This window comes from Notothenia rossii (assembly GCF_949606895.1).
Source record: "Notothenia rossii genome assembly, chromosome: 5".
NCBI lineage: Eukaryota > Metazoa > Chordata > Actinopteri > Perciformes > Nototheniidae > Notothenia > Notothenia rossii.
In genome coordinates, this window is record NC_136903.1 from 69694044 (window position 1) to 69713369 (window position 19326).

A 19326-nucleotide genomic window follows, 5' to 3' on the forward strand; every position below is an offset into this window, starting at 1 on the left:
TCTAAATTCTTCTCTTTCTTCTTAGACATTACATTTCAGAATAGCAATTCAGCATCAGCTTTTCAGCATAAAGCATTCCCACTAGCAATTTATTCAGGAATTGCATTCTCTAGTTTAAATAAAGTGTTACCTGACTCGTGCTTTGAGACTGAATGATGTCAACATTCACATGTATTTCCTTCAGCTGTCTACTGTACAGTAAACCACCCAAAATTAAATTATTTCACTATCAGTAAAGAATGGTTCAATTCAGAATGGAAAACATAAAGCGGTTTCCAGATGTGTGGAACATTCGGAGTAAATTCTCAAGAGGCTTCCTTATACAGTATATAACCGTGTCTTCAAAAATCCTGCATCTTTTGTCCGTCTCAGATGATTTTTTTTGTAGCGTGAAATCATCAGTGCATAACGTTGAGAAACTGTGATAAATGTGGTGTGTAACTGGCAGAGTAAGTGCAGGTAGTTCCCCCTCAGAGCTGCACTGCTGAATAAATTGCTTGTTCTGCGATTGTATCTGTTATTCTTTAAGGAACAACAGTGATAGATTCTGGGGCAAAGTCACGGGAAAACAACAACACCAACAAACTGAATCTGGCAGTGCTCCTCAGCGGTCCAGGACACCTGGCCCACAATGCATCAGTGGAGGGCTGACCTTGAGCGCTAGGCATTAAGGTCAGGAAGCATCATTAGTCCTGCTCCCCCTCCACACGGCTAGGAATAGGAACAGGAACACCATAACTCATCATCTCACTATATCTTTCCTTTCTTTTTTTCTGCAATTCATTGTTTTTGGTCAGGGAAAATGTAACACATCAATGAGGTAAATGTGTCTATATTTTTATTTAATACTAAAAACAATCACTTTCCCTGTATTGACTTCCTCTCTCAGACTCGCTTTTATTACAACATGTACAGATTTTCTAGCATTAACTTGTCCATGTTCCTACATGCACCACACACCTATTGATACTGTTAGATTGTCACTACATGCCAAGTCTTGTTAGAAAAATGTCCCTGAGGTAAGTTGTCATGCACTGAAGTACAACTGCTTTGAATTATTCAAATAAATAAATGCACCCTGCTTGCTTGAGTAAAATATGCTGGAAAAAAACACCTTACAAGACGGGGAAAAAACATGTTTTTTTAAACACAAATCACCTGCTGGTAACAGCTATGGTAACAGCCCACACCCTGCTATGCTGTTTCCGCCTCTTCAGTCCCAGTTGGGGCTCTGACTCACAATCAATACCTTTCACCGCTAAGCTAATCTGCAATAATAAAGGCATTACAGACGGGGAAAAATAACACCAAATCTTATTAAATATGGGTGATGTTCTCTTCTCTTCAATGTCTTCCTGTCTCTTGTTGCCTAGGTGAGCAGGAAATTACTCCATTGGACAAATCGCAGCGGTTGGTTTGATCCCTAAATGTTCAGCAGGCTCAGGATCAGGGCCGGCGCTGTGAGTTAGAGGTAGAGTTTTCCAGCTTAGCATTCTGCGCTACTTTCCTGCAAGCCATATATATTTCACAGGATTGTCTTTTATATTCAGTCGGTGGTTCAGTGGAGCACTCATCTTTATTTCATTTTGTGGCATTTTTTAATTTTAGCTGGGACTTTGCACCCTCCTCCTCCACTGCCTCCATCCTTCCTGACAACCCCCTCTGCTGACTGAATCCGTAATGACATTATGCATCTTGCTTCTGCCTTCACTGGAACCAGCATGGAAAGAAAGATATTCACCTTCACACAAATCTACCGAGCAGTTCACGATTAATAGTCCCAAATGCCGTTTAGTAAATACACTCTTAAATGTGATATTTCATTAAGAGTCAGTTCACTCAATTCACAAAAAAAAGAAAGAATACTTTTGGTGGCATTTAACCACGCAAATAGTTATGAATTAATTTGACCAGCTTATTAGATTCCTGCTGCTGAGATGTCTCTTACTAAACTAATTTAATGAAACCAAGGTGTGTTTTCAGAAACAATTTTCTAGTGACATTAAAGTGGACCTATTATGCTATAATGGAAAAATATATTGTAGGGCCAAACCAATACAAAACATTTCTGTGAAGTTTTTTGTTTAAAATACCAAACAGTTCACCCATTGTAGCCATGCCTCATACTGCTCATACCCCTCTTTTGAAGCCCTGTTAGAGAAACGCCTTAGCTTGAAAAAAAAAAGAGGAGAGGAGGCGGAGCTAATTCCTGATCAGAATTCTACCGGAGATAAAGTTACATTCTGCTGTGATAAAACGCCACCCTGTTCTAAACCACATCAAAGATCAAAACAGTATGGAGCTCAAATGCTTTTTCTCTTGCAGGTTTATCCCAAGGTACGTTCTTTTTTTATTTCCTGCTTTTTAAACATATGTGCTCTACAGTACAGGTTAGCTCTGAGTGTTAGCGAGGCTTAGTAATGTAAACAAAGACGAGATTACGTCCAAAACACGTCAGGCATTGTTTCTGATAGCATCTTTCTGTGGGTCCGCTGCCGGAAAAAAGTATTATCCAAAATAATTGACGGCATAAAGTACCAAATGCAGGCATAATGTCTGTTAACAGCGCTAATATAACAAAGAATATATCGTAATATAATTTTTTACGCATTTACATGTAGGCCTAACACCTTTAATGTCGTAGCTGCCTGATGTCAAGCCGATTATAATAATTACAGTACTGTTGGTTACATTAAATAACTCGATAATATGGTATCATTTTCTGTACGTTGGTTGCAGATTTGGGAAATTATTAATTTGCCTTACTGAGTAAGCTTTCAGATAAATGTAGTTGGGAAGTCCCTCAGAATTTAACCCTACTAGAATAAATGTTACTTTTACACCACAGATTAGGACAAATAGTCTGATGAAAAAAAGAAGACCTTCTCTCTCCATCTTTAACCCCAAACATATTAATCTAAAACTCTCATCACAATCTCTCCACAGTGTCGACAGTTACTTTCTTTTCACACTTTGTAAATATCGCCCTAATTGACGAGGGGCCTTTCAGATCTTCTCTTCACGGTTTGCTTGGTCTCAACGGGCAAATTAAGCCACAAACAGAACAACCTAAACTCTGTTAGCTTTGCCAATACACCCTCAAGTCAATACAGCCAGCAGCCCGCTCTTCATTTAAACATTTGTTTTCAGTCTTGTTAAAGCTGTTCACATGCCCTCTGGACTTTCCCCAATTAGCTGGTGATTGGGAACTTAAAGGGAATTGAGCCTTTTTGATTTTGTAAGGATTAGAACAAACCACACATCGTCCATTTACTATAGTAAGGTAGCCACAAGTTAATTCATGCCAATGTGTATACAAGCATTGCAACCCTATATTAGTGTTTGGAAAATACTATAACATGAAATGCAGCATGGATATGTTTTCTCTCCTGCTGCTGTTGCACCACTTTGACATTTTCCTGAGACACTAAGAAGAAACAGATACATCGGAATGTTATCACACTGCATTTTTACAATACAGAGTTAGTTTCTTACAAAAAAGTTGTGTTTAGGCAAACATCTGTCTAAGCTATAAAACAATAAAAATAAAGTGAGTGCATCGTGAACACCTGACAAAAAACCCTAAATAGGTACCAGTAAAGCTGTTTTATGTTATTTAGCATGAGAACACACAAGGGTTTTCCCTTTATATAATGTGTTTGAGAGTTTTTTTTAGATGCCAACATGCTAATTATAAAAGAATAGTCTTTCAGATTTTAGCATAACTAAAGCAGATGACTGCATTTTAATTAACACATCCTTGATAAGAGGGTGAAGGACAATTTAAGTTTCACATAAACTCACAGAATGTTCTCTCACATCTCGTTGCATTAAAAAGCATGGTAAGCTTGTTTTAAAAAATATCAGTAGTTAGGTAACTGAGTCTACAGAAAACAGCCATGGATTTTTAAAAGTAACTATTTTCATCAGGTTAATATAATGGGTAACTGCCAATAATCATAAAAATCAATATTTCAAGTTGATTCAATGTCTTTGCATGTCAGTCTCAAACATTTAATAATAATTGTTCTTATACTGACAGTCTGAAATGTTCTGACATCTGAAAAAGCTTGTTTTGAATACTGCATTTTTATGTTATTCAATAATCTGCCTGCCAAATCGTTTTCTTGATTTTCCTGATGCCTAAAAAAAGAAAGATATCAAGCAAGCAATATTGTCACAAATCCATGACTGCATGTACATGTGGGAAACCTCTGGGACTTAAAGGATTGACACCTCTTCATCTCACACAGCATTCAGACTAATCCACATAACAAGTCAGAAAGCGTGTCGACAGATTGTACTCTCCTTTTCTAAAATGAAAATGTGACACAGGGTTTTGATAACTCAATGAACAACAAGAATCAAGTCATTAACTGAATCATTCGCAGCAGAATGTAATCTTTGCTAAATCAGACGTTGTAAATGAAAATGTGAGGGTGGATTGATACAAGAAAAATAACATTTCTTATCACAGATGGAAATCAATTTGCGCCAAAATAGAAATCATTTTAATGTAGAGGCAATGTACAAGGACACACCAGAGATTTGCAGGTGTTACAAAAAATTGTCAGAAACAGACATTGAATGTCAGATCCTTTTGTACTCTTTCCTGTAAAAGATAATAACTGGAGCAGGTAGTGTATCTGTTATTAACATGAAAATAAAAGGGAGGGGGGGATGTGAATTACAAAAATGATATGGGTGACACAGGGAGGCATGTGGTAAACACTGACCTTGTGGATTAAACATCAGAGAAAAAATTACAAAAAACATTTATCAGCAACATTCATTTGTAAATCTCATTTTAATCTCGATTTAGTGTATGTTGCAATCTACAAATAATGCACATCCAGTTAAATACAAATTGCTTTGCCTGATGAGATTTTGTAAGCTGTGATAAACCTTGAGGCCCACAATAATGTCAAAGCAAAATTTGTGGATGCATCATATTTGATGCTACTTTAAGGTTGAGTCCTCAAGTCCATTTTAAGAATGATGTTCCGATAGTAAACCACGGCATAAATTCTGGGTGTGTGTCACTCTCTCAGCGAGCGTTTACTCTTTCAAGGTCCACACAAGGATTTTTTAATACCAGACTACTGCACACATACGTATTCAAACTAGTATGTTTTTTTTAACCTGTTGGCAGATCTATTTTACAAGGAAACAGGGTAGTCAATCTTTCACAGATATCTTTTTAATCTCTTTCTTTCTGTCCTTGTGTGTGCGCCGGTATTTGATTTATGTGGCTCAGCAGGCTATCAGGACACGATGCTGGCCCCTCAATACTCCGCTGTCTGATTTAGCAAGACTAGCCTCCTTATCTCAACTACATGAAAACATCCAACCACAAAGAGTGACAAAGAAAAAATGTAAAGGAAATGAATACCTTGAAAACAAGAGGACCAGGGATATCAGTGAAGAGCAGGAGGAGGTGGTAGAGGTGGGGAGCGACAGAAGGAAGAACGAAACAAGTGGCACTTTACTTTTGCAAAGCTGTGAGCTAAATGCTAACACCAACAAGCATCATCTTATTTTAGAAAGGTTGCATGATATAATTTAGAGTCGATACAAAGTTAAAATAACACAAACTCTATTACAAGTTGGGATAAGGTGAGCATTTGTACCGAATTTCATTTCAATAAATTAAGAGCTATTGACATATTCCGAGCAGCCTCGTGGTTGTATCAGATGGGAAGACTGGATTTCAATTAAATATAACAAAGATAAATATAAACCAATTTCGATATTTCTAATTTCGATTAAAAATCATGTGGAATAGTTTTTAGATGCTCACTAGTATACACGAGCCCATACATTAGACTAATATGGATTCTGGTTTCAATACTCTCTAGAGCCATACTAAAATCACCAAAGTCAGAAACGATATTACCAATGTTTTAGTTCTGTTAGTTAAAGAAATATATGGGGGAGAAAAAAAAGCTCAGAAACAGGAATACAAAAAGTTGTTTAAAGATCATCAGAAGAGATACAAATAATAAAAAAAATGCTCCTCCATTACTGTAAGTGGTTGGGCCAGTTTTGGATTGACAGCCGAGCCAGCAGGGAAATGGGTAGTAATTTTAAACAAAAAAAACAAATACAAATCATGTCTATCTATGTAGACAAAGCAACAGTCTGAAAATATTGGGCACATGAAACAAAAATATGGAAATTGTTCCATTCTGGGTATTCTGGTCATTTCTTCTCAAAATAGTCGATAATTTACTGAAGCAAAAAAAAAATCCAACTCTAAATTCAGTAACCACAGAAAAAAGGACATTGGTTTATAGTTAAAGATTTTGTTACAAAAAACGAGAATGATATAAAATGAAGACTTGAAACGTCTAGCAGTGTCTACAGGATGAGATGAATGCATCACAGAACTCGCAAATTAACTTAATTCACTCAAGCGGTCACCATCTCTCATCCCTAAACTGTAGTTAGTTGAACTTCCCACAGTCACTCATGCAACATATTTCACTACAGCAGACATGCAGTGAGTTTAGGCTCACTGCCTGAAGACATACAGAGACTCTCTGTATGTCAAACTCTTCTCCCTCTCTGTGAGGGAGAAGAGTTTGATCACCAGTTGGTTTTTCAGACGCTTACACTGATTCCACTGATGCCCTCTATTGTTTATGTTGCATTAGATTGTTCACACTCTCCTCAGCTGAACACACAGAAGCACAGCCGTCGCAGAGAGACGTCCTGCCTCTCACTGCCGCAGCATATGTGATTCTCCTTCTGTCTGTCACTTCCCAGCCCTCATTCTCTGTCTGTTTCTCGAGGTGCCATATTATGTCACTGTCACTGGTCATGTCGCTACATGCAGGTTGGGGTCTGGTCCAAGTGTCTGTCGAGGGGAGGGTGACATCTGGTGAGCAAAGTGAACCGGGCTTCAGAAAACTGGTTCCATCTGTGTTTTTTCTAACAAGGACACGCAGAGAGAAATCTTTGTATTTGATTAAAATGAGCTAGTTTTGTTAGTACATGTACTGTTTCTCAAGCCAAATGTGTTAAAATGTCTTGTTTATCCCAAAACCTAAAGATATTGAGTTAAATATGATGAGAAACAGGACATCCCCATAACTGGCAAGCTGGAAAAAAACGTGCATTTTCTGCTATTTGTGTATGAAAAATCCCTTAGCGATTAATGATAAATCCAATATCAATCTAGTTTTCTGTTGATTGACTGATCACTGCCACTCTCACTCAGGTTGTGAATGATCCGGCCATTGTTTAAACAGGATGTAGACAAGGCATTTTGGTCCACACTAGCTGATGTCTCCAACCCAAACAAACATAGCTAGATCGTCAGGCTGAAGGGAATAAACAAATGTTATTTCTACAAGGATATTCTCTAAAAATGAACCTCATCACTGTCATCCAACGGCCCGTTAATATAACAATTCCTTGTTCAGCATCTGTGGTTACATCAAAAACAAGCATGTCAAGGTCCTCTAGCACACGCTGACAGTTAAGCTCTGCGTGGGGACTAATGAAGTCAAGTTGCCAATGAGAGGGCAGTTAAGATGTGAGGCTATTTCCTGATGTTCCCCTTTTTGCCCACACAGCCTCAAGTTGAGTTTGCTCTGCACATCCTCTCCTTCCTAGCCCTGACCTAGACTCCCTCCCCAGCAACCTCTTTTGGGCCAAGTTGGACCAAGTTAAAGGAGGGAAAGTCTATCCCTGCCGCCTCCGCACACACCACTCCGTTCCCTCCTGCCATCAATCTCCCCATCCCCCCTGCTTCTTCGTTGCTAGAGCTAATTAACTAAAAACCAACCAAGAGATTTTATATAATTCAGCAGCGAGAACTGCCATGTCTTGATCCAGAAACACCCAGAGAGAAACATGGTGACTGGAGCCAGTAAGCACCAGGAGAGGGAAAAGAAAAGTACAAGCTATCAGAGCGCAAGGAGCTCCGAGCTGAAACTAAGAAATTCTACTCACATATTTTATTTCTTCCAGGGCTACATTTTAATCAGACACAAAAGTAGTTGCAGGCCGGGCATGACCGGTATCAAGGCGGAGGGAGTAGGAGAGAGGAAGAAGTGCGAAGAGCATGCAAGAGGAGAAATGGGGCTACGGAGCGAAAGATAGAAGCTCGATTGTGAAGGTTTTGACAGGCAGGTGGCAGGTGGGAAAGGTGTAAGATGAAAGACAGTGAGGGAGAAAGACAGAGGAATAGACTGAGAGGTGCGAGGCCTGTGCGACCAAATGGTTCTGCCGAGTGCTCACTTCTCCCCTGAAATCTCCTGACCACTGTCCATTAAGCTGGAGTCCAGTAAAAAATAAATATAAAGGAAGTTTTGACATGAGAATACGGTCCAGGAAAACAAATCCCTCCAAAGAAAGCACAGCTGGTAGCATATTGTCTGGCTTTCATCTTAATAATGCATCCCATGTAGCTTCTGAAATCCAGGAAGAATGCAAAAAAGACTCCATTATTATTAATTTTCCTTAAAGAAAAATATACATGGACAATATCCCAGGGATATGAATCCCTGATATTCTTATATGTCCAGTGGATTTCCACAGGTTTTTTATTTATTAAGATGCTGCGGTTCAGTGCATATCGGGGCTTACTAGATGGGTCACCATGTGTAGCTGGGTAGCTTATGTCTTTCTCTCTCATACTGCCTTAATTCTCCAATAAATCCAAATACATGTCTATATAAATGTATTACATGACATGCAGAACAATGATAAAAACTAATCCCTCCTCCACAGCCCCATTTGTGGCAGGGTCTTCACACCATACTGACCCTGAGCGTTTCTCCCGCCTGCACCATGGGTTATGATATTTGCTGTCACTCGGATTACACTTTAATATTTCATTAAATGCACAAAATGCTATTCTATATATCTCCCCAAGGTGTGTCACTATTAATCACAAGATGTGAAAACCCAAGGCTGTGTAATACCTTTAAACCCTGGGTACTAGACTCGTGCACAAACATTGTGCTCATGTGTAGGTAAAGAAAAATCAGACATGTGAATCTATTGTGTATATATAGAGATGATTACACAGTTTGGACATATACTGTACACCCACAACCCAACACACACATGCACGACCTGTTGTTTTATTTTTTTATGCAACAATTCAGCACTCAGCGTGAGCCATGTTCAGTTCTCATGCTGGTCTCTCGCACCAGTAAACACACGTGACGGCATCAGAATACACACTGCTATATCAAATAGCAAAAGTATGAAACCAGCGTGTGCTTTCTCCCAGTGGGAGCCGAGGCTAGGCAATGCCTGTGAGGTGTGATGCTATAACTGGTGGCCCCCACCGAGAGCTGAGCTGCTCATCATGCATGTATGAAACAAACACAGTGCACATGATCAGGAGCCAAGCGTCCATTCTGATGTGATTTATTTCCAAAGCTCAACTCTGCTCCTCGCAGCCAGGAAAAATAGAGAGAGATAGAGAGAGAGAGAGAGAGAGAGAGAGATTAACACACTGCTCACATCACCAAGAAGACTGGGGACCTCTCAAAGTGGAGCAACACCAGTAGAGCAATCCAAAGTAGGGCTGACCGCTTTACACCCAGAATCTCCCCCTGCGGCCTTATTTATTAAGTCATGCAAAAGAGGACGACAACAACAAAACCACAGCGGAGATCCATGCAAACTAATAATTGAATAGGCTACATTTCTAAAGAAAACAAACTAAAACCAGCCACTTTGAAGTATTTCCATTTACAATAACTTGCCGCTTTTCAATAGTGATAATATGAAAAACTGAGCTTCAGTACAATACCAGAACCAAATCTCTATTCAATGTCTTCGAGAAATATCAACAAGATTTTCTTAAAAGTCTATTCAAGTTTTGAAAAATGAAATGTTGTCTTACAAGACTAAAGAGTCTCCAGGCATGCTGCCCTGCGGCTGATCTTTGGGTGCCTTGTGCCAACGTTGTTATGCTTACATGCTCCTCACGACAAAGCTAACATGATTTTATGCATATATAATGTTAACTATGTTTACCATCGTAGTTCAGTTTGCTACCAGTGCTAAAAACTCCTACGAGAACTTAGAATAAATTAAATATAGGCAGAAATAGAAAAAAAAGCTCTAAATCAGGAACTGTCTGTTCAAACAACCAGTAGACAATATTATGAATATGAACATTCATTCAATGATCATTTCAATACATGAGTTTGAACCATGTCAGACGGTTGCACTGATCTACTAAGCATTAAGGAGCATGACTATATTAAACAGTGTAAGAAAACATGTTTTTCACCACACTCCGAGGTAAACATTTAGAAGTGAAATAATGGATGCCGCGTGGAGCTCTCCCTGCCCTTCCCTGCTCAGGAGGACACTGTGCGGTGATGGATGTGTGCCCTCTCAGCAGACAGCGTTACAGGGCCACGGCACATCCAGTCGTAATGTCCCTTTATCGGCTGCAGCTAAGTGTTCATTTTCTCTCCTCTGCCATCATGGCCGTCGTACCTTAATGGTAATTGTCGTGTAATAGATAAGCTCTTCGTCTATCACACCTTAGTCATGACAACATGAACAATCGGGCACTCTTGTAGCAAGGATTCCTGAATTTTAAATCTCAGTTGTATACATGTGTTTATGACTGTGCTTGGGCATAATTTATTTTATCACAGCTCCATTCTATGCATGCACCTCTGGGCCTCGTATATCTTTCAGCGAACAGATTACGAGTAATATTTTCGAATTGATTCCTTTTCAGGCGTTATCGTCTTCTCATGCATTCCCTTTTTTTGCCCTCCGCAACTCTTCTCAGGGAGCAATTTTCCCCAGTCGTTCTGTAAGGCTTGGTGAGTCACACACAGCACTATTGTAATAATGGTAGCCCATCTATTGAGGCAGGCGAGGATGCATTAAAATGCTATGTGAGTGTGTGTTCTGCGGTGTGGGTAGAGCTCAGTTCAGGACAGCTCAGGTGTGGTTATCTTGACCTGGACCTCCATGTGTGCTTTGGCTGCCCTGCCCTCGTCCTCCTTTCCTTCACTCGGGAATAAAAGACAGCAAGATGGAGCGAGCAAATAGAGGATACAGAGGAAACTCAGAATTTGAGATAGTATAAAAGATAAATGATAGAAAAAGCATAATGATACACAAACTGAATATGAGGAAGATGGCGCCATGGATGGCTGCCGTGTCTCTAGCTACTCTCCAACTCTGCATTGTTTTATTTCAGTGTTTGCTTTGTATTTTATTATATATGTTGCATCGTTGGAGGAGCTCGGGTCATAAGATTTTCATTGCCATCTCTAAACTGTAGCTTCTGTGCATATGACATTAAAACCTTTGAATCTTGAAACTAGAACAATAGGAAAAAACTGAGTGTTAAAGACTTCCTTTTTGCACTTTATCATCACAGATCATTAAACATCTCCGATAATCTCCATCATCAACAAGTCCTCCTCCACCACCCAAGCTGGCAGATACATAGAGAGTGTGTTGGAGGCTGCGTAGGGGCTGGGTGGGGGTCAGGCCACGAGATGTGAGACCCTCTTGGGGTTGAGGCAGCAGCTGTCCAAAGGCCTCTTTCCCCAGATTGTCCTGGCAGTGAGAGAGCCTGGTACGGTCTGATGTGGAGCCCGAGTTCTGCCTCTGTCTGGCCGTGTATCCACTGAAGCTCAAGAGCTCATTTTTCCAACAACAGGAACAAATATTTGATGTTATTATTTGTATGTTTGCGCTGCGCAGTGACTTTTTAACCACTACTTACATTACTTTGTTTGGGCTTAAAGATTTTTAGGAAGTTGACCATTTTTTCATTCTCATCTAGACATTCACATTTTATTTTAGCCTATTCCTTTAAAAAACGTTAGTAGTTGAATAAACTGTTGCATAGAAGGGATGGCTTTCTTTAGCCCGCTGCCATGATGCAGAACACTCCGATTATGTGACTCAGTCGTTCTGGTTTCATTCTGATGGACAACCCTCTGACTTACTGCTGTGCGTGTGCCTACAATCAGCGGCAGCAATGACTGCTTTACATGTATAGCTCTTTATTAAAAGACAGACAGTAATAGGAATATTATTATTTTGTAATGTTTGCCATCAATTTAGCACTGATCGATTTCACCTCTAATGAGCGTTTAATATGATCTAATTTTGAAGTTTAAATTTGAAGTTGGCTGCACCCTCTTTAATTTTACATTGATTGGCCTTTGGCAGTTGTGTAATAAAACTAAGTACATTAAAATGCTAGGACAGTGTTGATGTATACTTGCACTCCACATTAGTGTACTGTAAATTATACTTTGTAATTCTACCATTTATGGGAAAGAAGTTAATTGATTACTGCATTATGTTTAATATAAGATAAAGATATAACACAAAGACCAAAATATATGATGAACTTATTAAATAGGAAGTTTGCAGTTACAACTATGAAATAGTATACAAAGAAAATGTGCATCTCCATGAGTCTGCAAAATTGAAACACTGCTTATCTGGCAAAGCAACTGCCACAATAATCCAGCAATATATATATTTAATATCAAACACTCTCAAAGTCTTTATTCAGCATTACTAGTTATTTTACTTGAGATAATTAAAGTACAGTTACTGATCATAAGTCTGTACATTCACTTAATTCTGATTTCAAGACTTTTACTTGTCTTTTGAGGCCGTTGTTTTTTTATTATTTTTACTTAAGTTTCAAATCAAAAACCTCTTCAATCACAATTCTTTTGTATTTATTGGTTTTATCAAACACATTGTTGGACATATTGAGGCGGTCGTGGCAGATCATTTTTATGTCAAAGATAGGGTTGAAAGAAAAATATTTAACAACCTTACATATTTAATATAAGTGACTTAAGTTTCACCCTCCCTTCTTACTTCAATAAACCAGTGCTTCACATGTTTTAAAATCATCAGCAGAGAATTGAATCATGCGCTCATTGGAAAGAAACAAAGTATATACCTCATTACAATATGACAGCCATGACATTATGCAAATGTGTCGCCTATTTGGCGCTTTAATGCAAGTTTATTTGGATTCTTCTGTGGCTGGGAAACCAAGCCCTTTAAAATACTTACATTTCCATTTATTGTCCAAAAGGAGGTTTAAACATTGACTCTAAGATATTCTGATTAGGTTTTGTATACCTTGTTTTTAGAATAACTACAACTCTCAAATGTGCAAACACAATCTGTGCAGCTATTACAATGTTCCTTTTTGAGCAGGATTTTATCCAATCAGAGTTACATGTGACGTGTTTTATCTGCAAACATTATAATACAAGTACATTTTTTTGTTTGTTCAAAAATCCCACTGATTTCAAAATTACACAAACATTTAATTCAGCCAGTTCGTTAGCGAATCACTCAACAAGAAGCAAATGGAAACACATTTGGTGGTATCTGATCACTGCCATGATGCCATAAACTGTTATTATGTGAAAGTCATTTTGTTTACCATTTTATTTTAACTTGAGCTTTCTGGAACACCAGAGAGATCCCAGACGGGACAGGGGGAGGCGTTTTATTTAAGTTGTCTGCTTCTGCTTCTCTGATTCCCAGGTTTTTCTTTCCAACATAAAAGCTTCAACCAATTGCCAATGTTATTTGCAGTTATGTGAAAGCCCACCATCTGGCATTCACAACAAGTAAATCCAAACCAAAGCAAGACTCTTATGACAGCTGGAGGCCACTTTGTAAAATTAAACAGAAAGATGTACTTGATTATTCACAGCATCCTGTCTTTTCTCACTGTAAGTACCTTGTCCTATTTAAAAAAGGATTCATTTAGAAATAACTATGAACAACAGCTCAGACCTGGGACAAAAGCAGAGTAAATACGTCACGAGGTTAGAAAAGCACTGTAAAAATGTCCGCAAATGTAAAAACAAAGTAGCGGCTGCTGGAAATTAACAGTAACATCAATCCTTCCAGGGTGCAACTGTGCATAGCAGGAGATAGTACTAGCAGGGTGAATATAGGGAGCCAATAGATAGTTTAACAGTGTTTGTACACAGAACCTTAAGTATATACTTCTGCTCAATGATCTGTAGATTCAGAGTGGACATCACAACTAATATTGCTCACTAACTAACATGTCACCTCAACATTTATTGTTTTTATATTAATCATGTGAGTGGGGCTGCATGGTCAGGAGCCTCTTTGTTTTCCTCTACAGATGGCAATGCCAGTCTTTTGCTATGAAATTGTTATACAGTCATATTGCCCCGCGGGTGAATCATCATGACTTTGGAAATCATGTGAAGCAGTAAAAATTAATTATTTCCTAATGTCTTTTCATAGCCACCTTTACTTGACTTCAATGGAAAAATGTCATTAAGTTGAGGAAAGATGTGAAAGAGAACAGGACTTTCATGATGCTAAGAGACTTGGACTGCATTTACTTTTTGTTTGTTTTTTGGCCAGCTTTAGTAGGCTACTGTGGCCATACTCAATGCTTTACTAAACAGTATTGGCAAACAAATGTGTTGCTTTAAATGTTGCTGCTTTAAATTGTGTGAGGTCATTCCTTCTTTTCTTTTAAGTTGATCTTGTAATGAGCATTGCTGTATTTGTTCGAGTAAAAGTTGAAATGTGTGGGATTCATTGGTTGAGGTTTGTAAACACAACATTCAGAGTTGGCCCCTCCTCCCTACCTAAAAAAAGGTGACTGTGCTTGCCAGCTGGTAAAACCCAACTCAAGATTAAATCTTGTTTTGGAAAAATATTTTTGTTTCAGTTGTTTTTTTTTTTCCCTCCGTGGCTTTTCCAAAACATTTTGAGTTTGCTCTTGGACGCACACTTATAATCTTGCACCTAGTTGCCCAGTTTTCAAAGAGGTTGACACCCAGGAACATCAGAACAGCAAAATAAAAAGAAAGAGAAAATACAGGCATAGGACAGGGCCTCTGCAAACACACACACCGCCACACACTTCTAGTGGGTCATAATCGATTATTGAAAGGGCGTTCCTTTGTGTACGGGGGTCTATATACAATGTTGTTTAATAAATAATCTAAATGCATTCACTAGTCTGAAATCACCTCTGAGACTAATTAAAAACTAGTGATGAAAGGCATTTACTATGCATGATAAGCAGATGATCCTCTGACCCAGCAACACCTTTAACACCGCATATCAAACAGGAACAGGTGGCTCCAACAGGAAGAGAACCAAACACAGACAACAGTCCTGCTCAGCAGCAGTCGCTGGAAAATGCTTTGGGTTTCTCTTCCTTTGTGCATTAAAAATAATACCATCTCCTTATCAATCATTTAAAAAAAATAATGATTCCTTTCTTAGAACCTCTCAGGTCTAGTCGAGCTGTCAGTCAAACAGAGGGTGCACATGTTTGTAATGAATTTTGGCAACACATTCTTGTGCAAGATGTTTGCCTCCATTATTAAGAGCGGATCATGTAGAATGGCAAAATAGTATTCATATTTATGATGGAGTTACAATACATTCTAAACTTCGTCTTAAAATGTTATAAGAACATTTTAATTAAATCAGCAGAAGTGTGATTATGTTAAGTTTGACAGTCCTACGTAAGCTACACAAACTGAAAATTGATAACAGATGCTGGTATAAAGCAGAATCTTCATGTCCGTAACAATGTTTTATTTTACATTAGTCAAAAATGGACGACATCTTCGCACATTTAAATTAAATTCCCCTCTCCTTAAGGCTAATACAAAGCCTGAGGTGAAACTGTTCACTGCACCAAGCCAGTGATAACTCATTTTTTAAAGTAATGGGTTGTCAAAAATGGGGCACAGGGCTGTTGAAAGGGGAGAAAACAAATTAAATAAAAATGGATCGTTGCTTAACCTTAAGCAAACCATGTTAGAATCCATTAAAGCACTGGATGAATTTGTGCCATTGTTTTTAGGTTAAAGGATGCTTTGATCTCAGGGAACAATTTCATAGGCAATAGCAGTAATGTGATTGCTTCTGTCATCATGTTTTTAACAGATTACATATCTAATCGGTTCGTGAATAAAGAAGATCATTTACCCAGATTACAAGCCAGGGGTTGACAGTTTATGATCCACAGACAGACAGATGGACTAAACGTCAGCGAGTGGGAGTTAAACCAACATCCACCTGGTTTAATCCGTGGTAGAAGAACATCTGATTCTTCTTTTCCAATGGCTCAAAAAAGTGTCCACTTCCACAATGGCGTGAATGTTAGTGCATAACATGTGGGCACAAACACGATGAATGGCAATAAAATTGTATTTGTCATACACATATCACTGGTGCAGGGACTGAAATGCAAAGCTATGCAGAATATCTGAGAACGATTGCAAAGGAAGTAGGATATACAGTATAATGAAATTAAAGTGACTCAGTAGCTGTAATATCCCTGGGTAGTTGTTTTATGGGGGGAGATAAGAGGATTTGTCAGGTTGAGATGCCGGCTAATGCTATTGTTTCTACTGGGAGCATAAAACAGCAAAGCAGCTTTTCACACATCTTTTCTTCTTTTGTAGTGCTGTTACATATCGCTTCAAAGCACGAGGTGGAAACAATTTGAATATTGCAGCATTGGACATCATACCGTATGCAGTGTTTTTTGTAGTTTTTTTAATGCAATTGTAAGAACCCAAACCTATCCCTGTATGGTCAAACAAATTCATTTTTAAAAACATACTTTTGAAAATAACACAAAAATAATCATTTTTGAATTTTTAATGCAGCATGGTTAATGCATTTTTTTAATAAGAATATAAATGACGGAGTTTGGAGGTTTCATGAAAGGATTCTGCATGTATCACTTTGCCTCCCTGCAATCTCCTCTTCTCTTTCAAATGCTCACTTATGCACTCACACATGCACTTAAACAGGCCTCTAAGTTACTGTAAATGGCCATTGAGGGTGGGTTTTGTTCAAAGAGACCATTAAATGAAGTTAGGAGGATGGTTAGTGTTACCTTTTCTTCCTTCTCCTCTGCTGATTTCTGTTTTTATAATTCCACTATTTCCTTCTCTCTGCAAACAAAATGTTTCACCTTCCTTCACTTGTCTTCAGTGCCTCCTTTAGCTCTTCACTTATTAATCCTCCAAGCTAATAGCGCTCCCAAGGATGTAACTTGTCATGTTATGTCTTCTCAATCACGGTGATATCTACACCTCATACAAAACAAACAAAACTCTTACCGCCCTCCCAGTCCTTAAAAAAAGAAAAACAATCCAATTTGATTTCAAATGGCACATTACTGAAAAGCATGGCTGATATAATCTAATAACAAGTCGATGCTAATACTTGCAGTGTTGCACTCCCATGCGTAAGAGGCACAGCAGTTCCACTTTGTAGCAGGAATAATTTGCATTACATCTCAAAAGAAGCGTCTAGGTGTTATTACCTGTCACAATACAACCAAGCCCCAATCTGCCAGCAGCCAACAGGGTGTGTTTAAATAAAATATACGTCGGCCAACATGGGCCACTAAGAAAATCTGTTAGCAGTGAAGGTTCCCCATCGACCGCCTGCTCAGACATGTTCCTCTGCTAATAACTCTGGTTTTACCCTTTCAGAGCTGCTTTTTAGGCCTTGTAAGAAAGATTTAAAAAAGTTTGAAAGTGTAGAAAGACACATTACAATATTTTTTACAACTGTGTTTGAAGATAGACCAAGTGTCTTTTAAATGAAAATTGTTCAGGGGAGATGATCCATAACGGACGAAGAAGAGCGAGGAGAAGAAAGGAACTGGGAGGAGAAAGAAAATCAAGGAGTCAGAGGTGAGGAAGAGGATCATGGTGAAAGGTCATGTTTTATTCCCTTTCATTTCTTGCTGAGTCCAAAGACATGGATCTAGACAGACTTCTATTGTATTCTATATCATATTGTGTAATGGGGGGATTTTCAAACATGTATTACTGCCAGTGTATAGCAATCGGGAAAACACTGATACGCAAACAGCCAATGTGATTGTGCGCGCACATACACGCACGCACGCATTTAAGCCACACATAATCATCGCCAGCGATGCCGAGATAATAACACAAGCCACGGGCGTGTTTAACTTCTGAAGGAAAAATTAGAGGAAGTTGCTCGCAGCGCAAATAGATAAGAGTGGCTGCTTGTGGGAGTAAAGGGGAAACGCTCAGCCAGCGGAAATATGCGCGTCTGGGGATCGGGCAAAAGTCGCACACCCTTTTATTCAAACTAACAAAACACAATTACGCAGATGAAATAGCGGCTTGTTTGTAATCTCAAGAGCTCCCGTGAAGAAATAACAACTTTAAATCAAGTTAAATGGGGGAACAAATCTATCAGGATTCATAAATGTACGGCACCTTCAACACAAACTGAACACTAACGTCTGATTCAGAAATAAATATGTATGTGAGCGGATAAATAACGTTATTGCAGTATAATTTCATTCAAATGACTAATTTATTGCGAAATAATCATCCAAAATGAAAAGGCAGGTGTGTATAAACAGACATCACTGTTGTGGGATTTATAGTAGAGTATGTTTTGTCTCAAGAGGATAATGAACTCACCTTCCGTAGGATACACTGGCACAGGAAAACTATGGTCCAACCGAGAACCTGCATGTCAGCTTCCTTTTAGCGGACCACCGCGAAAAACTACACGTCTCCTCGGCTGAACATATATAAGAGACAGCGCGGAATCCAAGCAATCCCAACAGTCAGGCGCAAGTAAAAAAGTATCAGGAAAGCAGAAAAACCGGTAAAGTTGAGTGTCTGTTCAGTCAGTGTCACAGTGGTCTCTGTGGAGCAAAACTTTGAGCGGGGGCTTCAGTTAGTCTGGTCCTCCTCATGTGGCACATCCATGGTGTGGGTCTCCGCTCATGCTGGATGTTTGCTGGAAGTTTGCGCGGAGACGAGATCAGTTCGGAGGGTGTAGGCGAGGAGGGGATTTCATTGAAGATCGCCAGCGCTACTTGTGTTTTTAGAATACTGACTGGTTGATTTAGAGGAATGAAGTCTCCCTCTCTCCTCCTCTCTGTCTTCCCTTCTCTCTTTCTCTATATTTTCTCTCTCTCCACGCGCGCGTCACGGCGCACAGCAGCTCTCGTTAATTCTAAACCACACTGAACACAACTGCATGTAAACATGTTTTCCTGTCAATGTATGGATAGTGACTATAGTAGAAGTAATTAAACTGAGAGAGGATGTCATGAATTATGTCAGAGTCATTAAAGTGTGTGAGTAATCAAAGAAAGAAGTTGGATTTAAATGTGACTTTAAGATGCTACACTTATTTCATCCATTATTTCAGAGCTAAACTGCTTGGTCAATAAAACTATTAATATGTCAATGATGACAGTTATCATCTGAAAAGTAATTTTTCAGAATGACAAATGTGGGGAGTATCTAAATC

The 19326-nt window shown here is 38.9% G+C and overlaps 1 protein-coding gene across 5 annotated transcripts in view; it reads right to left on the reverse strand.

Moving 5' to 3' along the window:
* The window catches only part of LOC307041007 (neurexophilin-4-like), a 150002-nt gene that overhangs the window by 24780 nt on the left and 105896 nt on the right, over nucleotides 1–19326 (reverse strand). For 2 of the 5 annotated variants that reach the window (XM_079684297.1, XM_079684296.1), the window contains exon 1: nucleotides 18483–18966. The exons of the other annotated variants lie outside the window; for them this stretch is intronic. In XM_079684297.1, the coding sequence (XP_079540423.1) occupies nucleotides 18483–18536 (54 nt within the window). In that variant the 5' untranslated portion in view covers nucleotides 18537–18966. Of the gene's footprint in view, nucleotides 1–18482; nucleotides 18967–19326 lie in introns of those variants that run through there. 5 annotated transcript variants of the gene reach the window in all.